A 27,442-nucleotide genomic window follows, 5' to 3' on the forward strand; every position below is an offset into this window, starting at 1 on the left:
AAGAGGTGTCATATGGATCAAATCTTTAAATTGCCATCCAGTTTATGAAACCTCAGTTGTAATGGGCTTGTTGAATAAGCTTAAAACCAAGACAGCAGTAAAATAAGTGCTACCCTTTACAAATAAATGAATGTGTCCCCTGTTACAGTCAGGGAGAATGCCTTAGAAGTCAATGATAATCCATGTCAGATTTGCAGTACACCAAACAGAACAGGTACAGAGGGAGATAAATGGTGAGCATACACCATGAAACCAATAGAGGGGCACTTTAAGCAAAAAAAACAAAACAAAAAACTCCCTCAAAATGAGTTTTGAGTTTGACTTAAGCTTTTGAAAATGTTTGTTAGTTTTGCAGTTTTGTATTCATCAAAATCATTGGGCTGTGAATATTGTTAATAAATTTTTTTCTTCATTAGTAATAAAGTCTGGGGAATCTGTTTACACAGAGAAAGTAAACCAAGAGGTTGCAGCGTTTACATTGAGGCAAGTGATGAGTACATAGATTCAACTTGAAGGATATTGATATTTTAGGCAGGCAAACATTCATGGAAATGAAAATGCTTTTCAGTTATCTGTTCTTCCATGTTATAATGAAGTCACAGGCATGCAGTTTAAATCATTTTAAGTTCAAATTAGCCTACATCTATAGACCAATCTGAACATGTAGTAGCTGGTTCATTTGAAATAGGTTGTTATCGGGTTTGAACGACCACATTCTGTTTCCAATTTTCTTGCAGAGTGAGAGCAAAGATCTAATAATCAAAGGAAAAATATGCAATACAGGTCGTAGTGTTTTGGTTAGACTCCTGTGTCTGCCTTTTTCCTCACGGACATAAAGAAGCCCCAGTAACAGACCTGCTTAAGTGAAAATTGAAATGTACAGCTTGAAGAATGCGTATTTCATAAAAACGTTTGTCTTTGTACTGTAGCTCTGGAAATTTGTGCACTAAAGTGTCAAATTTTTGGCTCTAAAGAGGATCACATTTTGCAGCCATCAGTCAGCCCGCTTCACAGCCCCTTTGCCTTCCACATTTCTGACGCTTGAGCATACTCATGAGACATAAATGATAAAACAGTGACATCTTTCATCAGTATGTCTTTACAGCTTCGTGCTTCCTCTTTCAACAGTTTCACTTGATAGATTTTTCCAGGACCAAGGTAAACCCCCATGAGTCTTCCTGTTGTGAATTTAGCTGATATTTTCAGTTTCAATCATATTTACCTAAGTTTTAAAAGATGACCTACATTTCAAACTAAGCATTGGTTTGCTGTATGATTTTTGCCGGCTGCACTTTACTTTACATAATAAGCGAAATTAGCTTCGGCAGTCTGTGTTTTACGCTGACGTTGGAATTTATGGAACCTTTCATGAGCTGTCACTCTTGTTCTGTCAAAATAGTTTTTCTTGAATTGAAGGTTATTGAAATAGAGTCACATGCTCAATACTCAGGGACTTAGCCTTCAGTCTGATAGTTTTTTTGTTTGAGTTTTGTAGGTACAAAGCAGTCGTTAGGAGACTGCATATGTCTGTGCTGTATTATATAACACTAGATGCAAGACCCAGCATTGATCAGCAGCCCATATTTTCAAGGCGTTGATTGTTACACAGACACATGCTTTGTGCAAATGCTGATGGACAGCTCTGTCTTGAATGTAGTCTTCATTTACACCACAAAACCTTAGGGGACTAAAGCATCTTTTTACCTCGCTAAATTTGTTGTCTCTTCAAAAATGAACAATTTCTGTTGAAAAGATTACAAAGAGCAATGTTGGCTCACAAAATGAGAGATTTTTGTCAGCGTTGTCAGGCCAAAAATTGGAAGCAAGACGAAAGAGATGTTACCTCTCGTGGTTTTCTCAACAAGAGCCACAAATCCATAGTTCCTGCTTACATGAATACTTGAATTTGTTATTTTTCTTCATAATGTTCTTCTCGTTGTAAAATCTTGTACGCCAAGTGTATAGCTTGAGTAATGCGAAGACAGCGAAAGACAGAGACGTGTTTGTGAAATTTAAGGCAGATTTGGCTAAACAACTGGAGTTCAGACTGAAAGATTGACACTATTCTTAACTTTTCAGTGACAAAGAGAGCTCATTTGCACACCTCCTAAAATGGTTAAGAACTCTAATCTAAATAAACACATACAGTGTTGTTAGTCACATTAAGTTGGCCATGTCTTTATGGAAGGTAGCAGAGGACAGTATTTCCAACCAAAGAAAACAAAAAGAGGTGTTATTTATGGATGTTTTCCAAATACACTAAAGTCTTTATCTCTCCTGGTGCCTAGGAACTGAGATGGCAAGAAATGTAAAGAATCAATAAATGTTCCATGTTCCCTTCCATGTTTCATTTTCAGCTATATGCATACCCTCGCCATGGGTGAGATCAGGGCTGCACCGTGTGTAAAACTGCAGTGACATAAAGATGGGACATTAAACTTCGCTGTGTGTTTGTAACATTGCATTGATTTAGCAGAAAACTATAGAGTGATTATTGCACTCAAAGAGTGTGTGATAGGCTTCTAGCTCAGAAGGGTTTCAGTGTCTTTTGTTAGTGATCATGACAATTGAGCACTAAGTAGTTCAAAAATATTCATACTTGGATATGTATTTATTATGTTATTTCACAACAAGAAGGTTCCCAGTTCAAATCTTGACTGACGGCTTTCTGTGTGGAGCTTGTAAATAGTAAATTGTAAATTCTCCCAGTGCCAGCGTGGGTTCTTTCCAGGTGTTCCGGCTACCTCCCACCGTACAAAAACATGCACATTAGGTTGATTTGCGATTCTACATTGACCTGAATGGGAGTGAGTGTGCATGGTTGTCAGTCTTGTTTATTTCTGTGCATGGCCTTGTTATATACTGGCAACCTGTCCAGGGTGAACGCTACCTCGTCTGATGGCGACTGGCAGCCCCCTGCAAACATAAATAGGAAGAAGCAGATATGGAAAATGAATGAGTGAATGTATTCATTATGCACATTATATACGATCCACGCACCCGAATGAGATATTAATGAGACAGATTCTAACTGACCATCATAGTACATCATAGTACTGGCTTAGCTCACTTAGAACCTCAGCTGAGGTCGCACAAAAAAGCTTCATTTTGTATCATGTTCTGGAAAATCACAATCAGGTTTAGAAACTGAAACTTGGGCCAAAATTAGAGCGTGTTCCAAAATACTGGGTGTGTCTATGTCTACATCTTCAAGGAGTCACTGCTATTACCTGTCTATGTTACTATGTTAAAGTCAACAGTCTGGTGAGTTCAGATCACCGTGGGTGGAGAGGTCTCCATTCAAGAGTTTTTCTTTTCATGGTATGTGGTTCATTTTTTGCAGGGATAGTATTTTAAGGAAATAATAAAGCACTTTTAGTAGCCCTATTGTTTGTGACAGTATTTTTGTCATCATACGCAGACCATAGAAGCTGACTGGGAAAGGTGGAAACTATGTGAGGGCCTCATGGGCCACCAGCCAAAAAGCATGTAGCAGGTTGAGGTTGCTTTCAATAAAGAGCCTGATCCTTGTGAGACCCTGTTGTTGATCCAGGGTTTTGTATTTGCAAAAAAAACTGACTGCTTTATGAGTAAACAGATCAGCATGCAAAGAGGAGTGAAACTGTGGGCTTTCAGCAGCCGCACAACACGCTGATTCTGATGAAAGGGATCAGATCCAGTTATGTGGAAACGAGACACAAAGCTCAGTGGAGAAATGTCAAAGGATAAAATGCTATGTGTTTGCACTGCTTTGATTTTTGATCACACGGGACATTCTTTCTTCTGACCTAAGGGGTCTAGAGTGAAGGTTTGGATAGTTTCACACAGCTGTTGTGTCAAATATTTCTGTATCAAAATCAAGTTCACAGGCTGTGAAGGTTAAAATTCTTCTGGTTTCGTCTGTTCAAAGTATGGACAAACGGTTTGATTTCAATTGGCTTTATTACTAATATCTAGTCATATGGATATGCATAAAACTGAACAAATATTACCAAAATAGTTAAAGTTTTCTGGTCACCAGTTTTGCCACTTAACATTGTGTTTTTCGCTGTTGCCTGTTATCCCTTAATATCACACAGCTAAAACAATTTAAAAACCTTTGTTTACAGGCTGATTTGTACCAGGAGCATGCTTCAAATGACATAAAAAACTTAATGGATTGATTGAGATTTGTTTGTATTGTATAGTTTCATCTTCTTGTTCTACTGTTTGGTAAATTGGTTCAGGCAGGGTGAAAACTTTTTAGAAAGAGCATGTGGTGTTGCAGGATGTTGGTTTGAACAGATTTCATTAAAAGATGACAATACAAAGATTATTCGCTAATATTTTAAATTCTGCACAGAATTGGATTTCTTGAAGACATTCTGTTATAATTCCCGAACAATCTCAACATGAAATTATATTGAATGCTCAAAGGCCTCAATAAATGTTTGATTTTTTAATGATGCTCCAAAGTCTCTATATAGATCATACTTGGTGAAACGTGCCCCAGTACACTGAAGATTATTGGTTTTCAGTTGTGAAATTGTTAAATCGTAGCATAACTTGTCAGACTTTGCCGTGATAGAGGATGTGAGTTTTCAATATCCTATATAACCAGTTAAATTTTTGATATGTCAGTTAGTTTATGAGGAAATTTTGACAAAACTTAATACTTCTGTTATTTCTTTTCTTTCTATCTGATTTTTTACTCAAATGATTGCAGTTACTATTTGCATTGTTCTGCTGAAATGTGTGTTTTTGTCCATGAATAAGTGCCATTTTGGATAAACCTCTGCATTTTATTAAGGCCACAGATGCTGCTGCGGGGGGATCACAGTCAAATGTTTAAGCTGACTCTTTTTTTTCACTGCAAAATGGGTAGACATTAATCTGGCCCTGCTGGACAGAAGGAAATTAATGATCATTTACACTGACGACATAATCAGGCTTCACGCTGTCCTCCGATACTAAATTGCTTCTTTTGTTCCACAAGATCTCAGTCTTTCTTTCTCCATCACTCTCTGTCAGTGTCCTTCTTTTTTTTTTTGCTTTTTTTCCCTCCCAGGTCTTTCTCTGTTATCGGTCATTAAGTGCTATGTTTCCATGGAAACAACCAGTTTGGCAGGAATTGGCATGCTGTAAAAGTGGTACTGCTATGTTCAGAAAGAGTGGAGATCTATCTGCTGTTCACTGAGAGTCTGTCCGTTTTAGTGTGTCACTGCTAACCTGGTAGGGGTACTAGTTATACTGTAAAGCCAGAGTCATAGCCTGAAAGCATGAGGTCAGGGGCGAGTCTGACATCACTTAGCCAGGGTAGATATAGAAGGGCGCACCCCTATCCCCACAAAGAGATACACGTAGTGGGCAGAAAGCGTCCCCACCGTTCCTTATCTCTTAACCAGGATTTGTATAGCTGTCCCGTTATAGCTGTCACTTGTAAGAGCAGTGACCCTGCTGGCAGGTTACATGGGGGGCTGTCTGAGTGTAATTAGGCTGGGCTCCCTGTGTAATGACTTAGCATGGAGCCACTCTATATCAGGCCCAGCACATAGTCACTGTTAGCCTTCCACACAGCGGGGTAGGAGGGAGGAAGAGCTTCGGCCATCACCAAGGGCAAGCCTATAGGACTTTTTGTCAGCTTTGCCTCTCACAGGAAAGGTTAAATTAACTTCCTGAGTCAGTAAAAATCCCCCTATCCCTTATCGAAAGGCAAGAGGGTTAAATATTCAGTCTGGGAGGTTTGAAATGTAATCTGCACTGTGAGTTTAAATTGTCTTTGGATTCCATCCTCCCTGCTCTGCTCTGCCTGTGGTAAGACAGAGATAAGTCGGGCAGAAGAAAATGGCTGTCATAGTAACTGTCACTCAGGTATGTGGTGGGCCTGCAGAGAGCCAGACATGTAACCCAACTGGCCTAACAGCAAGTTATACTTGAATCCCATTTAAACAATATCATTGCTCATATAACTCTAGTTGTAACTTTAGCCAATATCTATAGACTATTTCTACTAAATGAACGTGTTAACAAGTTTTTTGAAAACATCACTTCTTCAAATAATTCAATTTCTTCTGACTGAAGTGTTTTTATTTTTGAAATTTTCAAAAGGTTTTTTGATTTCATTTAGTTGAATTGGTTGAGTGTAGTTTTCCCCAAAGCTATTCTTTCCCACATTTGTAAGTGTCTTTGAGGAAGGCACATAAGCTCAGGTTGCGCTTCACACTGCATTTCAGTTAAAAAAACAACAAAAAGAAAGAATAATGAAGTAAGATGTTTGCTCAATGAAATATAGAATAAATGAGAATACACCAAGATGCTCTGAAAAATGGTCATTTGAATTGGAAATATATTGGAATTAGCAGCCCAGATAAACAGATCTTTTATTAGTTTGTTTGAAAATAACATACCCTGACTCAATAATATGTAAAATTAACATTTTTGCAGTGTTGAGATGTGTTGCGCTAATCAGCAGTGTGCCGCTACTTTGCATCCAAAGCACAGCATCTTCATCCATTTGAATTATATAACACCTCATTGACCTCTGCTGCTCTAATACCTCTTTGAAACCTCATCCCCAAATTATAGTTGATCCATGCTTAGCTGTTTCTGGCTATAAATGTAGCTTCCTCTGAGCTCATTATTCATTTCATATTTACTGATATTTTACAAGGAAGAACTTAGCAGAGGAGATTCACGCCAATGTGTCTTATTGACAGAGTTGATGGGAGCAGTGAGGCTGCCAGGGAGGCACTCGTATTTAAATATATGTCGTCCAACACAGTGGAAACTGGAATACAAAAACCCTCTTGGTGAAACTCTACTTGCTTCAGCTTGGCAGTGGTGTTGGGAGAGTAGTACAACAGTTTGTGCAGTGTGGAAGAGATAAGGCTTTTGTGTAAAAGATGGTTTGAGGAGATGAGCCTCACAAGGAGACAAGCAGATGGCGTGAAAGAGCAGTGACTCTATGTTCTGTCACAGATGACCTAAGATGAACATCAGCATGAGCATGTGAGTGCAAACCAAAAATAATGCAACTGAAAATTGCATTATTTAAAACCCCATTTTTTTTCACAAAATACACAATTTGTTGCTTTGAACAGGATGAGACATTTATGTGGACAGATTGAAACATGTCAAGCAGTTGGATTAATGGACAGGTGCCAGGCTTCATCAATAGTGTTTTGAGTAAATTATCAAACGAAGAGAAAGTGAAGAAGACGCTACAGAAAGAAACTCACCCCTGAGGGTCTGTTTCCTCAGCTGGACCTCTACGGCCCACTCAAACACACACACACACATACACAGAAAAACACAGCCAAGCAGACACAAATTCGCTCAAATACCAAAACGTAATGTGCAGAGTTTCACATGTTAAATTCAATCTTTTCGAGACTTACGGAGAAACAGCAATGCCCCAAAACCTTATGCTCATGCCCACAAACATGCATACATACAGAGACATCACTTGTTATGTTGCTATAGCTAGGGCTTAATGTGATGGGGTGTGAGATGGAATGTGGATGATTGTGTTCTTGATATACAGTAGCTCCTGACAGAGACATTATGATGACAATTTGCAGGCAGTTTTAGTGTTATACAAAGTATTGAATAGGGGGTGTGGGTGAGGAGGGGGTATAGGAAGTCAAGAAAATACGAGAAATTGTGGATGGAAGAATTATAGGAGGATATTTTTGCTGCTGTCTATTTGAGAAAACCTACTGAATGGAAAAAAAAACAATTCCCCACCATCAGCAAGTTAATAAAAAGACTGCAGTTTATCTCTGTCTGAAAGACAAATACCCTGACTGAGGGAGGATGGAAGGGAGGAGAGAAGCAGGGGGGAGGATGCCCCACATTTACCTTCGTCCTTCCTCGCTCCAACAAGTCACTTTGTGTGAATCCCTCTGTTTGATTGTTGCCAACTGGCTGGATGTATTTCTCTGAGCAATTATGGGATCACAAACCACTTCTGCATGACCCTTTTGGTTCTGTTGACAGGGGTTATTAATGAATAGATACAAAACTGAGCAGTTAAAAGATTGCTTTGGGCTCCATCTGTCCAGCTGGTTTTGTTTGCCTGTTGGTTTACCCCTTCTGTGGCTTGGCATAGTAAATGTTGCCCCCTTGCCATCACATTGGCATGCTTATAATTGTTTGGAGAGTCTTTTTTTAATCTGTGTATTTGGTAGCAAAAATGCATCCATTCTGATGTGAGAAATTTCAAAGTTCACGGTTCAAAATCTGATGCGCAAAGGATGTTTTGTCTCTAGTCCTATTGAGCTGGGCTGCAATAAATATCAAGTCAAATTACCAAACTAGAATTATAAACCACTTTAAGGACCTTTTTGTCTTGTAAAATATGACATATGTAAGCTTGGGTTGAAAATGATAATTGCATCTTTCACACAAAAAACTGACAGCAAGTTTAAATATTTGAATTAGACCATTGGGTACCTGCAGTTGAATAGGATATATCACCATGGAGATTAGATGGGGCTAAGCATATGCAAAGTCCTGTCTCTGTGGGGTGTTTATGGTTTTGTGCATGCCAATAATGTTTTTCTTTGTTTTGACCTGTTTATATCTCAGGTTGACAGTCCCTCTGATAAAGTTAAGGAAGCCAAACCCCACCTTCATCCATTGTAATCTAATTTGTTTCTCGTTCTAATCTCAAACTCTCCCCATGGGCTCTATGTAAATATTTAGCTCAGCCTTTGTTTTCTAGGATCAGTGCCCATGATGGCTCTGCCTTACTTTGTGTTAACACTGACATGCTTTGTAGCCTCTGAGACTGTGATGGAATGTCTGACTGTTTTTTCTCCATTTTTTTGCTTAATGTCACCTGTATGCTTACAGGGTCCTGCTGTCACTCTTTTAACATCCACACCTGTTGTTCACTATGGCAGACAATGTAATGATTAGCCAAAACCACTAGTTCAACCTTCTTTTAACATCTTACAACAAACAGAAAAATTTGTTTTTTGGCAGTATTAAAATACAATATTTGTTATGAAAAGTGAGCTTGATGGGACAGAAAAATATATATATATTTTTTTTCTATTCCTTCCCTTGTTTTCTGTCTTACACACAAACAACGAAAAAGATCTATACAATATGCAGTTAGACAAAATTAGTGGAGAGTGAAATGAGGAACCAGAAATTATTATTGATTCAGATGACTAAGTCACAATACATTCATAGCCAGTGTTCCATCATTGTTGCCTGGCCATAACAATCTTTCCTTTGTAAAAGTCACTGCGGTCTTAGACAAGCCAGTTTCTCAATGGTGACTGCATGAACAGACAAGAAGAGAAAAAGCTGCTGGGATCACGACTAATCAGTGTATAACTGTATCACAGGGATGGATGTAAATTTCCCCAAATTCAATAAAGAGCAGGGCTGAAATGGTAATGTCAGCCTAACACTGTTCTGGCACAGGAGTTTTTAAGTATGTAGAAACAGTGATTAAAAACCACAAAATGGAAATACAAAAAAAAGTCCAGAAGTCCAGTGTTGCTCTTTGTAAAGCACAATGCCCGTGCTTTGGAAAATCAACAGCAAAAAACAAAACGTCATTCTTTTTGGCTTGTTTTGGCTCAGCTGGACCATTTATAAAGTTTCCTGGTGGTGGACTGCATTGTGCTCTGTTGGTATGCTATTGGCCCTGGGATACAGTCAGTAGGGGATTGTGTTGTCAAAGTGCAGATACACTCGTCTCTTTTGGCAGAAAACCAGAGAAACTAGAGAAACTAGTTTGACTATAGCAGTCAATGTTGCTTCTTTTTATGTGACGGACCGGACTCTTCCGAAGGCTTCCAGTTCTACTGAACTTTTTGTGAGAGGCTGTTGGGGTGTTGTGTCTTATCAAAGTCCTCTGAGGGGCTATGTGTTTCCTATGTGTTGTCTCTTATTGCACTCTTCCTGAGGCCCATGGATGCTGGGTCTGCTCGGCAGAGCCCACTAATATGCCCTAATGATGTGGCATCTGTCTCTGTCAACTTTTGTGTTGCTGCAGCCAGACGTGCTCTGTTGTGGCTGACTACCCAGAGAGATAAGCAGTCCTATCCTAGACACAGGCAAAGGGACAAAAGCGTCAGCACTTCCAAAGAACGTCAGTGTTACCAGTGAACACTGAAAAAAGTCAACAAACAAATCTTCATATAAAGTCAGACAGAAATATTTTTTCATTTCTTATCATTTCTTATCTTCTCACTGGTTTCCTTCTGTTTTGTGTGCAACAGTACATTGGTATTTTTTGCAGTGTCAACAGGATTTGTTAACAGTGTTACTTAAGCTGGGAAAATGGGAATTGACTTGCAAAGCAGAGGACTTCTTTGACAAATATTTGGAGCCAGCAGAATCTGCATACCACTTTTAACAGTTATTTTCTGGAGTCTCGCCACCCTCTGTCTTGCCATCTGTGTGTTTACAGTGATGCTCAGGGCTTGGCACACTAAAACCAGTCATCACCGCTAATGATGAGAATGTGAATTTGTGTGACGTGAGCTGTGCGGAGGGTGTGAATGAGAGTTTGTGCACATGTCCATTTGCATGTCTCACTATGTGTGGGATTTTGTGATCGTCCTAGCTGCCAGAGAAAGCATATTGGTTGCGATTGGCATAGTTACCTCTGTCGTGTCCTGTGTGAGCGTTAGCAGCAGAAGGTTTGGTTGGCTGTCGGTAGCAGGCTGCAGAGCCACCTCTCCTCTTTTCCTGTGAGAATGACAGGCCTACACAGAAAGCTGTTTCAGTGTTGAAGCTTTCAGCCAACAGCATAACTGATTAACTCCCCTAATTTGCTCCAAAGCCATTCCAATCCATGAGTTATCATTTATTTTAACATAAAAAGGATTGGCACCACTTAACAGTCACATCCACATTTTTTTGACTGTTTCTTTTTGCATATCATTGTATTTTTTTTGCCAGTACCTGTGAACTTTTACTTTAGGACTTTTACGTGTTACCTATTTTTTTTAAGCAAACTTATACTTCCACTAACCTGATTTGAAACAAATGTGGTTTGCTTGACCACATGGGAGAGAAACGTTGGTTTAAAGTGGTTTGTCAAGTAATGTTTCTTTAAATTTATAGTGTGAAGAGTTGATTACGTGCCTTATAAGTTTTGTGAGCAAATATTTCAGAACTTATTCGGAAAAGGTCTTTTAATCTTCTCTTACAGTATGTGGATGGGTTCTTTTTTAAATAAAGTGTCCATCAACTGTCTCCAATACAGTCTTTCAAAATGTACATAAAAATCATTAAGTACATTTACATGACTCTAGAGAAAAAGAAATTGTCTAAGCAAAATATAACTTAGAATGCTGAATTGAGTTTCTCAAACCCAGACTAACACACCCAGACAATTAAGCCTATTTTTTTACGTTCAACTAGACACAAATGGCCCATGGTACATGGTCCACAGTTCTACCTTTTTTGCATCTTTTATATTAATTCAAGCAAGTATTCCCAGTTTAACTGTTCGAATTCATGTTTTTCAGTTTCTTTTGTCAGGCGGGTAAACGCATCAGAAATTGGCTGACAATCCCAGTAGTAATACACACATACACCTAGTAATAAGTGTTGTATTAAGGTCTCAGTTTATTCACTATGCTCTCTGCCACCAAGCTTTCCATCTTGCTAACTTATTCACGCTTTGTTTTCCTTCATTTGAAGTTTGACCAATGCTTCTTCTATCGCTTCATCCTACTGTAACACTCCCGCGCTGGCTGTTTGCCACCTATTGTTTTTCTTGCTGAACCTTAATCTCGATGAAGGTTACATATTTCTGGGGTTACATATTTCTCTTTTTTAGCTTCCCCACAACCTGTGTGAGTCAAACACTGAAACTGAATCATTTTGAGCGGGCTGATGTGCTTATGGCCTTTAAGCACTGATGGTCACTCATATCAAGCCTCTAGCCAAAGAGGATTTAAAGCTTTTCAAGCCCATGAGGTCCAGTTTACCCATGTGCTGTCTGTCTAAACTCTGGTGCTATTCCAACCTAATTCTTATTGGCCAGCTAGAATGCAATCTGGTTGACAGCTGTTATAGGAACCCATAATGGCCAGCCTTTGAGAAAGATCAACACCTAAAATACTAGCATTTTTGTGCTAATTCGTTTATTTAAATTAAATGCATGTAGTCTGAGAATGGAGTTAAAAGGTCAAGCATTTAATGTAGTTCACATAAAGAATGACAGAGAAAATGATACTGGCTGTGTTTATGTGGCAGTGCATGATAAACAATAGGTATAGGTCACTGGAGAAGGGAGCATGCTGTGTAGGTGGATACAGCACACTGGTGTGATGCCCATTTAAACTGACACCTGGCAGCTCTGGCTGCTCCAGCTATACCTGCTGCGTGTAATTGTAGATGTTTGAATCTGGACAAAATGATCATCTGTGCTCTTGACCGACAAGACAAAAATAATGTAAACCACTAAAACAAACTCTTAGGGTCAACAGAATCCTTGTAGTTTTCAAGTTGAATAAGACTGCTTTCATTTGAGACTTGCATTTACTAAGTGTGTGGCAGGAGCTAATTTCCATGCATTTATCACCACGGTGAATGTAGTTTATTTCTCAAATGTTTACAGACTCCATGTTTTGATATTGTGATTAAGTAGTGCATTTTCCAGTGGCATTTTAAGATGAGTATCCTGTAGTGGTATTGTAGCAGGGAGTGCACTGCACAATTATAGAACATTGGAATATTTTCAAACCCCTAAATGGTGGAAATTGCATTCAAGGTTTCTTTTTCCTACCAGAATACCGTCAGAGCTTTGTGTTGATAGTGGATTCACAAAAACAAAAGCATTAAATGATTACCTCATTGTATGGTACAGAAATTAAGAATATTTATGCAACGTAAGTTTTATTGATCGCTCATTTTTTGTTTTGTTTCTAAGCTTAGAGAGAAAACTCTGTCTGTCATTTCCCCCCAAACTGCGATGAATCATCCAGGAGGAGGCAGATCCAAGAGTACTACTACACTTTAAGGGAATGAATATTGATTTTAAAACATATTTTACATGGTTTTTAAATCGACTTGAAAGATGCTTCACTTAAAAGAGTCACGGTCTGTACTTTGTCAATGGAGTGGAGAAAACTTTGCTCTTGTTTTATGTTTTAATAAGATTCCATTAAAGGCTTCCTCGCCCTTGAAAAAAAAGCCCTCTGAAATGATGTGTGCCAGTTTTTAGTGTCTGTGTGTGTGTGTGTCTGTGTGCACGTGCGTGCGTGTGTGTGATTATTGGTCTGAGGATGGTCTCATTTAGAACTGAGGGATATTGACTCATTTTTGTGTGTATGTGAATCAGAGTGTGTGGATAGACTGTTGAACTGCAGACTAATGACTTTTTCAGGATGAGTAGCTGAGGTACAAAGTAGAACTGGTTAAACTTGAATAATTAAACCACACATTTTTACTCATTGAAAAACATTTTAGGAGGGTTTTTTTGTTGTTTTTTTTTGCAGTATTTGAAGTATGCAGACTTTACGGCGATATTTCACTTTTAGAAGTAGTTGAAAGGGTTGTTTGAAGCTAAGCAGGATCTCTGGTCCCTCAGAGGGCAGCCAAAATAAGACACCAGGCAATCTCATCGGAGTGCTCTATTGGCATGGTTTTAGTCTCTGGGGCCAGGTTTGCACACTCAGTTGGCCAGTGGAAGGAAACGGCCTCTGGCTGCTGGCCCAGCTTACAGTTTGACAGAGACAGATCATATGGACACCAGTGTTTTTTTCTTTTCTCACTGCAGCACATCATCTCATCAATCTCTATGACATGATATTTGGTAAGTGAGCAAGTGATCCTTGTTTTGGTTATTTAAAAATAGATATGAGTGTGTGCACATTCAGTCAGGAGACTTTAGAATTAGTGCTTATTTCAGTCATGGCTGGTTTAACTTATCTTTGTGTTCAGCGGGTCCCTGAGTTTACTCATACTGTCTTCATAGTTATTCACATGTGGTTAACAGGCATGATCAGGATTGGCTAAATTCAAATCATAGTGTCTGTTTCCTTCACTCCTGGACTCTGGTTGTGTATTTGTATTACCAATATTGTGGGAATGTTTCACTTATGATGTGAGGATGTATGTTGGTGGGCAGCTTGGCTCAGCTGATCAGAAAGAGGAAAGATGCATACATTACCATTCAGAACCATGTTGTATTTGTCATTATAAACATAATTTTAGCACCCTCCCTATGGGAGGTTAAGACAGGATACACACAAACCTGGTGCAGTAATTCTCAACGGTAAGTGTGCCCAGTGTTTGGAATTATAGTGATAGTGAGTTATGAGATCACACATCTCCTGCTACTTTAAAAGTTAAACCCTTCATAATTTTTCACTGCAAGCTATATGCTAGTGAAGTAAAGCAACAAGCCAGAATTTTATTCAGCAACGCAGGACATCACCCCAATCAAAATTAAAGGACAGTGAGACTTTGGTTGTCAGAAAGTGAGCTTCTATGCTCCAAATTTGTCTTCTTCTTCTTCTTCCTCAAATCTCGTTTTGGATTGTGTGTGCATGAGGGACATGTCAGTCTCTAGAATCAGTCTGTAATATATCTTTCATATAGTATGAACTGATAGATTTCTGATAATTGTGCCACTGTTGTCAAAATATATCAAATGAGACTAAAACAACAGATCCACCCAACTTAATTGGAGTAGAAAATACCTCGAGTGAATAATAAAAATCTGGATAAACAAGCTGAGAACAGTTAAAAAACGCAAATTCTTTAACAAAGGTGAACTGCATGACACAATGAAGGATTTACAATGCAGTCATGCTCTGTGGCATGTATAAAAATGCTGAGCAGGCTGAGTTAATTCTGGTTTTGTATCAAGATGACAGGAGGCAAAGACTTCACGGGTTGTAGCATGGGGTTGTAAATTGTGGTTTACCGCACAAATTTGATGACAGTGATTCATGAGTATTACTTCAATAAGCAAGAAAAAACAAAAGAGCAAATGTTCATAGACTGAAAATATCAATGCAGGATGTGGTCAGACATTAGAACACGCTTTTATTGTAGGGTTGCAGTGAATAAACATATCACAATGATGAATGCCCATTTGAGAGTTCCGTGGTGTATCAAGCAGAGGCTTTGCACTACAGACATGTGGGTGAGTGCATGTGTGTTTTACACCAAGAGAATGATGCAAACTTTGGTGCTTGGACCACAGTGTTTTATCCATCAATTACAGAAAGTTGAAGGATCATCAGAAAGAAGCACTAACAGGGGCCACAGCAGTGGTGGTCCAACACTTCACTAAGACTCTTATTGTTTGTTTTTCCTTTAATTAATTTATTGTCCAGTGTGTCACAGATGGGTTTGTCCCGTTGTTCTGATTATAAAAATTCTTTACGAAGAAAAGAGCCTAACAAGTAATTACTGCTCTAATTAATGAAAACCCTTTTGATTAAAACAAAACAAGCAAATAAAAAATGCCTTTTACCGAGAGATGCATTAAATCTCACTATCTCTCACATCAGTTGTCTGCCCATCTTTTAAGCATGTTTTCTGTTTGTTATTTTGATGTCCAAATGCTATGGTAGATAGCAGTAGATACTGGAAGAAAATGCAACTTCTACAGTCACATTTGTGATATTCATGAGATTTGACAGATATATCAGATACTTTCATAAAGATTGTTAAAATTTCAAATCTCAATCGTTGCAGAAAATGTAGCCCCAGACTCCACTTATTAAGGACACTTAAATAAGCAGTTAACTTCAATGTAGCATAAATTCCTGCGCAAATTGACGTTCAGAACAAAATATTTCTATGACATTTTTTATACTTTTATCTAGCTCTATTTTTGTTATTCTTCTTTCAGTGAAGCACACTGTAATTTGTATATTCTAATGTATAAAAAGCACAATATTAAGAGTACATCTGCCTACACGCATAATTGTTATAAGCCAGAAAACCTAGTGAGGCAAATTAAAAGACCGTAGAAATGCAGCATTTCAGGCTGGAGTAGAGCCAAATGGCATAAAGATACTCCAGCACCGCAACAGGCTTTTCCTGGGTTTCTTTTAGCATAACTGTACAAAATGGTTTATGGTGTGAAAGTGGGTGTTGTGGTGTCTTAGGGCTGCAGGATAAGTGGTAGTCTCTTGGGCTTTACTCCGTTTCAAACTAAAGATCCTGTAGAGAGTTCTTGCTGCTGAGTCAGCCCTCACTATTCTTACAGGAGAGCAGTCTAATCTCCAAAGCACCTTTCACTGTCACTGGTCCAAGCATTTTTTTCAAACCTCCCAGTCCTGTGTGGTATCATGAATCCAGTCGCTTACTGGTGTGTATTTTATGTAGTTTGCATTTCCTTTGTCTGTAATTGTTCTTGTTTCTGTGTGATTAGTCATTCAAAGTCTGCAGAAATTCTACATATTGGTGATTGTAGGTTAATCTTGAGTAACCCAATGGCTGAAAAATCGCAAATATTTTCCCTAAGATGTTAAAGGGGCTACTTGTCTTAGTTCCAGTGGATTTGACATTGGAAATTAAGGATGTTCACCCAGCAGTGAGCTGGAGTTTTTGTTTTTTTAATTTGATCCTGATTACCAGACTGCAGCTGGCTACCTTAAGTGCTTTGCCATTAAGGCTCTGTTCTGTGTTTAATTCTTTACAGTGCCGAGGCTTCTGGGTATAATGGCAGGCTACATACTGCCTACTCTACAGTAAATGTTTATCATTTTGTGTGCTACCTTGAGAATAAGCAAACAGCTCCTCTGTGATTATTTAATTAATCTAATGGCTGCAGCTACCTGACCTTTGATCTCATGTGTTCTCCATCTGCAGATTTATAATGAGAAGAAGAGCCAGTTTGAAATCAAGAGAAACAACCCAAAGGACTTGGTAGAGAGAGTTGCGCGAGACATCTCCAAGCTGCTCAACAGCAAGAGAAAAGCCCTGGAGGTAAGATGATGATATACCATGTATTGTAACACCTGTGTCTACAAGCACACGCTATGCCTCAGTGCTCAGATACACACTTGCACCGTGGATGCCATGACTTTGCTGGAAAGTAGTTGCCGCTCATTTTCTTTTCTTTTCTGAAGACATGGCTCATAAAGGCAAATGTGGAATATTGATTAAAAACAAAAGCAGGCTTTACAGTATAAAAGTGGTAAGATCAGCCTGTCACCATCAGTCTTAATGTCAGTCCAAAAGAGATTCTACAGACTATAATAGAGGTGGAGGCCTTTGTTGGCTTCAACAGCTCAGTGTACAAGGCATTTATTAGAGGCAGGCATTTATTTCAAATTCTCATCATAGCTAGCATGACTTGTCTTATTTTTTCTACAATGCCTTATTCAATGCCTCATATCGAATTCAGAAACAGTGCATCTAAACTCTTACAAATTTCCACACAATTGTGTGGGCAAGTATGACCCAAGTAGAAGTAATTCCTACTGAGAGCTCTGTAAGCAGGTGCGAAACACAGCTATTATTTTCTTCCCTCCAGAATGTGTCTCGAGTACACTGAAAATGTTTGAACTTTTGTGGTAGACTGTAGAGTGAGACCGCACTATGCGCCAGAAAGTTGAATGAACAAAGTACAGGCTAATGAAGTACTAGCTTGACACACACACTTAACCTTTCCTTCACCGTATCAAATTAAAATGAATACATGAACACAAAGTATGTATAGCCCTGGCCAGTATTAGAGATCGGGCTCTATTTGTTCTTGTCAACTCCATTAAAACAGACCCGGCTTTAATTAAATCCAAGATTCTGTTTGAGAAAATATGGTATCCCCCTTTTTTCTATGTTGCGTTTATATTGACCAAACATGAATATATAAGACAAAATGTCAACTGTTGCATTTACAGTGTCGTTTAAAGGAAAATTAGATGCTTTTTACTGTCTCACAATAATCCCGACATCTGTGATCCACTCAGCTATTACAACATAAAATGAAAAAATTTTTAGTTTTGGGACCTTGCCAACTTAAACCCAAAATAGTTTCTTGAACATGCCTTCTACATCTGTTTCACACAACTAGCAGGAATTATCCATCAGTTTTACTCTTTGAAGTCCTGTTGAAGCGCAGAAATATCTCTGTGTGTGACAGTCTCTTATCAGACCTCTCTGCCTTAACATTTTTTTTTCTTTATGGCTTTAGTAGAAATGATAATATCATAATAAAATGTATATTTACCATGCTGTATTTTTCCACATCGTATAATGCCTTTGGTCTGATTTGATATCACTTGTTGTTCAGTAAATTTTCAGCCTCTGGTTCAGTTATCCGACATGCTTTATTGAATGTTTCGGCTTAGGCCTTAAATGATAAGAACCAACTGAAACAAATGGATAGAACATTTTTAGTGAATAGTGTCATCATATATAATTGATTGGAATGATTCTGTGAATTTATTAATTATCCATTATCAAACTCTGTTTGATAGAGGACTTCATTTCAGTATGGACACAGATGATAGAGGATCAGCCCTATTCCTTTAGTTTGAACTCTTATAGAAAGCACTAAGGTATCTCTTTACAGCTGAAATACAATTTAAAGCTAATTATATTCTGTCAATAATTGAGACAATTATCTTTATCATTTTGTTGCCCAGCATTAGTTCTAAGGTTGTGTTTTTTTCTCTATTTAATATACTTCATTACTGTGGTGTGTGAAAAGGTTATCATTTCGTTGTCCTGAATTTTGGGATATAATTATTTCCACTGTTATGCTCAGATGGTTCTGTGATTAGTTGAAAATTTGTTTTGCTCTCCCGGTGGGAAACCTCTAACCTCTTAGAGAAAAAAGGAGGGTGGGGACACAGTGACAGGAAAGATGAGTGGCATGAGGGGAAATTAGGATAGTATACACAATCAGTTTTTAATTTTTAAGAGGCAGAGCAAAAGTAAAGGAGCACTAATACAGAAATACTATATTTAAACCAAATGCTAATGTTCCCTAAACACAGCCTGTCTTTCAGAGCACAAGTAAGTTTTGTCTGCATCACCATGATTCTTGAAATGAAATGTGAAACCTTCCATCTATCCATCCATTTTCTATACCCGCTTAATCCAACTCAGGGTTGCCGGGGGGCTGGAGCCTATCCCAGCTGTCATCCTGGACAGGTCACCTTGTAATTCTGAAACAGAGTTGCTATTTGAAGCTAATTTTAATCATTTTTTTCTCAACAATGAGACTGAAGCAGCTGATTTTAAGAGTTCAATATATCCAATATCCACCCACTAATATATACAACTAGCCCTACACAATAGGACAACTGCTTCTAACTCTACATTTCGAGAGCTATATTTCACTTTTCACTTTCATTTTTAACGTAAAAAACAAGAAACTTCAGCATATAGTGCATATATGTCAAACACTTTGCTTTGATACTATTATTCTTTTGTATTTGTGTTACAGTTTCCTCTGTATATCTTAGAGTTAATGGTAGGTGGTATCAGGCTTTCATCCAAATGGCATCTTTAAGTACAGAGATGACTGATGGACTGTCAACTTTCCTTCCTTCTGTTTCAACTCAAGTTTGGTTACTCAAGGCACGGTAGTGATACATTTTACCACAGTTGAGGCCTCGTAAATGAGCAGAAGTATATTCTTTGAAGAGCATGATGACTTATGGGATGAGATAAGGCACTCACACGTAGAATCAGACGTGTCTGAAAGGCATGGTTAATTCTACAACATGGATCTTTAAAGAAAATGTAAGCGTTTCTATACGTCTCTTGTGACCATGTGTAGGAGTAGAGTGGGAGTGACCCATTACCGTAATGTTTTCTTAACTTTTTTTCACCTTCTCCACTTCCCCTGATATATATACACAGACACACATACACCCCCCACACCTTTACCTTCATGGGCCACACTGTCACCAAGCATCCTGCCTGGGAGATTCAGACTCAGGAGGGAGGAAATGAGGTGAAAAAAGAGAAGATCTGAAATGAGAATTTCTCCCTCGGGCGTGGAAAAATCCAGAAAATGATGTTGAGAAATTCATAGATTTAAAAATGAGCAGCAAACGCGGGAGAAGGGGAGAGATAGAAGGGGTGAAGGGGAAGGGAGGAGGAAGAGTTAAAAGTAAAAAGAAAGTAGGAAGAGAGGAAAAGACCATTAAGTGATAAAACTGCACATGGGAGCCAGGAATGTATAAAGTAAAAGAAAATCATGAAAACAGTCATGCAAGTACAAACCTTCACAAGAAATATGCATTAAAATATTTCATTTAGGCAGGTTGTGATTTTCTATCTTTCTTTTTTCTTCCCTTTTGTGTTTATTAAAAATGAAAACTCAAGACTGTAGGCAAATAAATTCATATGGACTTATTATTCATACAGTGAGGAGAGTAAAAGCCATGTCTTAATGCAGTCCGTAGATAAGAAGATGTCAAACCCCTCTCAGCCAGGTATTGACAGTGTTTTATATTCCAGACTGTTTCTACCCCCTGTAATGGTTATTTAGCCCCAAAATTTCCTGTCACACATTTAAAAAGGAGAAAATGTGTGTGTGTTTGCACAAGTATTTGTATGTATGCAGGAAGAAATTACTATTCTGCAACCTATTTATATACAGCTTTGGGCTGTTTGTTGTAATTCATGTTTATATTACTAATAAGAAAAAACACAGACTATAAACACTAGTTACTAATGTATAGTAGAGAGGAAAGCATTTCTTAGTGCTCGGAATTTCGTTGATTTAGTCCTAAATTGTTTAATTAGCAAGACATTTTATTCATTTAAAAGCTCTTCTTGTTCACTAAGATGGAGCATAAGAAAACAAAATGTAGTTTCTGAGCCTTTTTTTTGTTTACCTGCCTGGAATGAGACTGTCGCCGGGGTTCCTCTTTTACAATGTGCGGTTTGTCACAGCAGAAAAAAAGAGCGTAATCAATGCACGTTTCCTTTTTTTTTTGGCTGTAATATCCACCTCTGGTATAATCATTAGTGTGATTTATGCCTGCCGTCATATAGCCATCAAGAAAATAGATATTTGAATATGCCTAAAGTATCATTCATAGTGCAATCCACTCATTCTAAAAATGGAAACATTATAAGCTGACTTGCTTTTTGTCAAAAGCCTGTCCGGTGTTTATTCCTTTCCTTTCCTTGTTTTAATCTCCTGCACTCAGTGTCCATGCCTCTTCTTCCTGTCTTGCCTCTGGCTTTACTCATCTTCCTAAACAATGATCTGAGCCGATGGTTGGTGCCAAAATTAAAATGTATTAAGCCGCATGCACGCTAGAAAGCCTGCGTGTTGTTGTTGGACATTTAGCGTAAATCTCTTTGGTTTGTCAGGTGTGTTAGGACGTGATTGCGTTTCAAATGTGAGCTTATTTCATCTGTTTTGAGTGTTGAAGCCGACACCTGGCCTCAGGTTTTCATTTTGGAGGATAATATAATTTTTTGCTAACTTTGCTTCCAGTCTGATTTCAAGAATTTTCTTTTATTTCCAGCAACACTAGAAAAAGTGGTCATTTTTATTCCATGTCTTTATTCCAGTTCATTGGTGGTGTAACTAAAAATGCCTATTTGTCCATCTGCTGTACAAACCAAATTTGCAAAATTGATCTCTAAGTGAGCGTGTCATTTTGCATAGCTGCTAACACATTTTCCAGTTTTTCAATAAATGGGTAATGCATAATCAGCTTGTAGTAAGTACAGCTTTCAAAAAGATTTCTCTTTTCCTCATAATCTTTGCTAAATTATACAAAACAATTTAGATGAGCATTTAGCTGCTGGCCTGTGAATTCAAATCAAGCAGTAAAGATATATATTTTTCTTAAATAGTATCAAATTCTCAATCTGAATCTTTTGATAGCTTTTAGAATATTTGTCAGCAGCTTCTAATGCTTGATTTGCTGGGATTGTTTTTGTTGATGTGCTGTGAGCATCTGAACTCTCCGTCTGCATGTCATCCTTGTTGTTTTCATCGTGTTTCCCTTTACTGTATATTTCTGTGTGTGTGTTATTTGAGCAACAGGCTTCCACCTGACTTATTCTGGAAAAGTGTCACTCTGACAGGCCCTTTAACCTGGAGCAGCCAAGGAGAACAAAGTCCTCCACCTAACTTGTCATGTGTATGAAACCACACATGTGTGATATTGTATAGTAGACCTCACACTGATCTTTGTCCTTATCCCCTTTTTGCTCCTCTCTGTGATCCAACATATGATTGCCTCAGATGCTCGAGATCAGCTGGGCCCTTCAGAACCAGCTGAGATGGCACAACATCCTGTACACTGTCAGAGCTAGGCAGAGCTGAGCTGTCAGTCAAGGTGCTGCAGGGATTTTCCAGCTTTGGTGAGGGACGGTGAAGCCATGAACACAGACAGAGGGGGATCATGTTGTATTCCCACAAGCTGCACAGAAAAACTACCATTTTCAAAGCTTGTACGTTCTGATTTCACAGAGGTGACTGATGAAATAAAGAGAGGACTAAGGGTGGTGTAATCCAATTACACAGATCTCAATACTATTCCAATACCACTCACGGCTGAAGGATGAGTACCTCTGTTCTGCGTGCTGTTTGATGGAAAGTCACACAGCAAGTCACTGGGTTGGTTAATGGGTTTGGCTAGATGCAGGGTCAAACCACAGAGATGAGAGAGGAAGAAGGAAGAAGCACGGTTAAGTGCTTTTAAAAAAAGATTACAGTGAAGGACGACAGATAGTGAGGGACATTCAGCAGCAGATGCACAGACACACTACAAGGAAAAACTCTGAGAAAAAATTGAGGCCTTTTAGTCAAACAAGTGTGCATGCTGGGTTCTGAGGCTCACTTCACTGCTCTGCAAAGAGGGAGATTGACCCATATATATGGATATGATTCACTCTGATGTTGTGCAGTGCAGTAACACCAGATCTGCAACAAGCATGTTTTACACCAGAAGTTAAACTTGTATATAGTGTAGTTGCACCTGACATGTTTACACCTGAAGTATATTTCAATGTGATTCTGCTGCTTTTCTTGTTCTTCGTGTCTTGTTGAAAGGCTGTAACCACTCACAACAAGAGGAGTCTCACCTGTTTGACTCAGTTAAAATATAAGACCATTAGACCTGAAATAGATAGGGGGTGGTTGTCAGGCAAATTTCTTTTCTTTTTTTTTGTCGTTAAGGACGGAGATGTTCTGTGACTGTGCCGTCATGCTGATAGTGATTGTGAGAGATGGCAGGAGAGCTTGGACCGGACACTGTGCAGGAACAGCAAAAGTTTGCGTGACAGCATTAATCAATCAGACTGCGTGGGCCTGTGCCTCTTCCTAACCATAGAAACCAAGATGACACAGCCAGCTCAGGGATGGGGAGGGTCAGGCAGTTTCAAGTCATCTGTCATCACGTTACATTCGTTCATAATTCACTAAGACACTGACTCTCGCACATGGCATGCACTGCCAACATGCACGCTGAACGGAGTGTGAGCATGCACGTGTTGACACAGGTGTGAACATTTATATCTGCTTACTCTGTGACCTATTTGCACTGTTGTGTAATTTCCTTTTGACATTGCTTAGGAACAACATCAACCAAAGAAAAAAACTGAATTATATGACGGCTATCAAACTGTGATGTGGCTGCTTCAAGTGTTTTGGGTCATGCCCTTTTTTTTTCTTATGAACTTGCTTTCAAGGCAGCAATTCTAACAGTTATGTCCACCTCATTATGACAAAGAAACAGAAGATTTTATCACTGGAGAGAAAAAACACATCTGAGGAGACAAGTTTGAACTCACAGAATATGCTGCCGTCGCTGTTCTGAAGAGTTGACCATTCGGAGTGACTTAATGCATATATGAGCTTACCCCCTTTTTCTACTGATGAAATATAGCTTTGAAGAGGTGAATTGAAGATGTATAAAGACGAACATGAAGTGAAAGTACCCACACTCTTTCTGTCAAAAGCATTTACATGTAGATTAATCTGTCAGTCAACTGTTTTGCTCAGAGAAATTCAACTTTTTTGTGTGATAAATAATGAAAAGGTATTATATGCATGCTTTATTGTTTGTGGCAAGTCATACTTTATGCACTTATTTAATGATTTTTTGAAAAATCAACAGGGAGAATGCAGCTTAATTATTGTTCCTGACGTTACCATGGGAATAAAACCACCTCTTTGGTGCTTGAGGTTGATGTCTTGAGTCATCATTCCAGAGACGTCAGATGCCTCAGTGGCTGGCTTTAATTGAACAGGCATCCGGCACAAATAGCCAATTTCTAATAGCGAGCTAAATTTAGACTTTGCTTCTTAAAAGGCCCACAAGTCTAAAAAGAAATGGGCCTCACTATCAGACTATGGTGAAGCTGTTGAAAGTAGTGTGAGCTGACACTGGATCTGGATTGGCCCTGATTGGCAGAGTGCACTAGAGTCTGAGGATTAGTAGTTAAATTCTCCTTTGTCTGATGTGGGTCTGGTAAATGACTGCAGTGCTGCGGAAAGTAATCTTTTTCATCAGTCACCCACTTCTGTGCTTTGTTTCTTTTTTCTTTTTATATGTATGTATTGCCTGCTGTGTCTGTAAATTTTACTTTGTACACTCACTAAGTAATTTCTAAGTGTCTGTCATTTGAGACAGGAGCAGTACAGCAGCAGCTTGTGAGCTCACAATGATTTACACCACTGGCAGAAAGTGATTATGTCCCCCCTTTTGGCGTAAAGCAATGACAAATGAACCAGTTGTCTCACTTTCTAGAGGGGAGAGAGATTTCCCCATAGCCTCATTCCCATCAATCCCGATTCTGTGGCAACATTCAAGTGATTTTACTTGAAAAAATGAAAGTGCATACGCTATTACCATCATTAGTGCGAGCACTGAAGTCATCTTTCACCTTTGGAGCTTTTATAAGCATATGTAGTCCCATAGTCTTCATCATAGTAATTTTCACTTTTATGATTTACTAGATGTTCACCAAAGCCTGCCCAGACCAAAAGTTATGTTTATTGCTTAATTCTTCACACTTGTTATGGTTTGTTTTTTACCTTTAGGCCTTGATTCATAGTGTAACTAGCTGGCCTCCACCTCTATCCTTATTATGGCATTTAAACTTAATCCACATACGTAGCCTTAACCTCCCAGAGGCACAGTCTGCCACTCAGTAAAAGCAAGCACCTCTTGGTATGGCTTGTGTTAATTTAGGGAGCCTAATGAATTACAAGGGCTTCATAATGACTGTGTCTGAGGAGTGTTGGGAGGTCAGATGGTTTGAATAGCTAATGAACCCAGTCACCAGTAAGAACTTTAGCATTCATGAAACAATTGTATGTGCTTGCTTGCAGTAGAAGGCATACAGCTACACGGCACAAGCCCAGCCTTCCCATTGCCACACTTCAAGAAAGTGAAGAAACTAAATTAAAGAGCAGACTCTAACAAAGCAATTTGATTTTCCATTTCCTGTAGACCTTTTGAGAGGCAGTTATAACTCTCAGGTCCCATCAGGGAAGAACAGGGGAAGTAGGCCAAGCTCTACTTGGGTAAAAATAGAGGACAAAACTTTACAATTTGCCTCGTGCACTGATTACCAAAAACGTCTTATGATCTATTCCATTTAAAAATATATATATGTCACACACTCACAAGTGCTTACCAGTGTAAGTGCTATGAAATATTAAATAAAAAGCTTTATTGTTAACAGCATAATGGAGATGTGTAACACTCTTAATGAAATATCGCAAATTTCTGTATTCACCTGCTTTTAATGTCTAATTTGAAGTGTTTTGTAACTGTTAAGGCAGAATCATACATATTTTTTATTATGGAAGCTTTGGCTTTTTAAATATTTTTAGCAAACATCTGTAACATTCACCCCAGATGTTTTGGAAATCATCCAACTGGCCATTTTACAAAAAGTTCAGACAACGACCCAATGGAAATACAGCTGCTAATCCTTCATAGCATTATAGTACGAAAACTAGTCAATCATTTTTATGTAACATAAATAAAAAATTGCTGAATTTTTCCAGCATACTTTTTACATCGTGTCTCCTGCGCACTCTACCCAAGTACCACTTGGGAATATTTCCAGCTAGACGGCTTATCCAGAGGAACATCTCCTGCTGTGAAGTGCATGTATGAACAGCAGCTGTGTGAATCGTCTGGCCCTGACTCTTCACAGATTCCTCAGAAATGCATGTGTGAAATGGCTTTAAGATCATTAAAGTGTTTCCAAAAAGGTTGGTTGCTGCTTCAATATGTTAGTAAAAATGGGATGCAATTATTTACAGATTATCTAAATCCAATATGTAACTGAGAATATCACAAACGTTAAATTTGGAGACAAAAATTTGGTTGTTTTCGAAAAATATATACTTTCAATTTGATGCCAGAAATTTGTTTCATTCAAAAGTTGTAACAGCTACATGTTTAGGATTATGCTGTGTCACCTCCTCTTTTGATAACTAGACATGTAAGAGCTGAGAACACATTTTCTTTTTTACAAGAAAGACGTTTTGTCATTTTGTTTTGATTGAACAACAGATGTCTTGGGATCACCATCATCCAGGGTTATTAGGATGAATTCTCTGTGCATCATGAATATCGTCAACAAATTCCACAACAATCTGTGCATTAATTATATTGCAGCTGGGACCGAAGTCTTATTAAAGCTATTTAGTCCACCTATATAGTTTTTGTGCATATGCAGAGGAAGACAGACACACAACACACGAATGTGCACACATCCACCTAGATACACATACAAATGCTTTAAATCACGCATTCCCTCCCCTAGTCTCATTCCCAATCCCCTGGCCCTGTCATTCAGATCTATGAACTTCCATTAGCAACCATCTGTTACAACCTGCAGCAAAGCCATTATACTTAACACATTCACACACACAGACATATGAAGTGAAAACATTTACCTCATTCAACGTATGGCGAGCTAACTTCTACCAATCCTTGAGAGAGTTTACTGAAGCATTGCCTGTTTAACCTTCAAAGCATAAGTCACATGTTCACTCAAAAAATACCTGCGATACACTATAGTGTTACCCATGGCAGATGTGTCAGCAACCACGGTGCTCACACACACTGATGCTCACACACACCGACGCACACAGACTGATGCAGGAGGTCATTTTAAACACACAGTGCAAAGGGCCTGGTATCGTGATTTAAAAGCTTATTTTTATATCTCCAGATTATATAAACTATAGTATTTGATCATTTTGTCATTCCCACTGATAAAGGTCACAGTATTGCACCCACTGTTGCTTGGCAGCATTTTACATTAGACAAAATGTCAGAACCTGATCTGCTCCGTGGCAGTAGGCAGCCTCAAGCACTTTTCTTCACATCTCTGGTGCATACATATATCTCAAGTTTGAATGTACAATTTTGAGGGCTATTTGAATGTTCTGCTTTTGTCTTACAACAAATGTCAGTGTGCAGAACATTTATGGATTAAAAGTTCCACTTTTTATTGTTTTGTTGGAACTCACTCCATCGTGGTATTGTTTTGATAAGCTCATGCAATGTCA

The 27,442-nt window shown here is 38.6% G+C and overlaps 1 protein-coding gene across 6 annotated transcripts in view; it reads left to right on the forward strand.

Moving 5' to 3' along the window:
* Positions 1-27,442, forward strand: part of cacna2d2a (calcium channel, voltage-dependent, alpha 2/delta subunit 2a) — a 138,900-nt gene that overhangs the window by 20,840 nt on the left and 90,618 nt on the right. For all 6 annotated transcript variants that reach the window (XM_072381975.1, XM_072381977.1, XM_072381976.1 and 3 more), the window contains exon 3: positions 16,789-16,905. In XM_072381975.1, coding sequence (XP_072238076.1) covers positions 16,789-16,905 — 117 coding nt within the window. The remainder of the gene's footprint in view (positions 1-16,788; positions 16,906-27,442) is intronic.

The sequence above is a fragment of the Leuresthes tenuis genome, unplaced genomic scaffold (genome assembly GCF_036924035.1).
Source record: "Leuresthes tenuis unplaced genomic scaffold, fLeuTen1.0.hap1 SCAF_3, whole genome shotgun sequence".
Classification (NCBI taxonomy): Eukaryota; Metazoa; Chordata; class Actinopteri; order Atheriniformes; family Atherinopsidae; genus Leuresthes; species Leuresthes tenuis.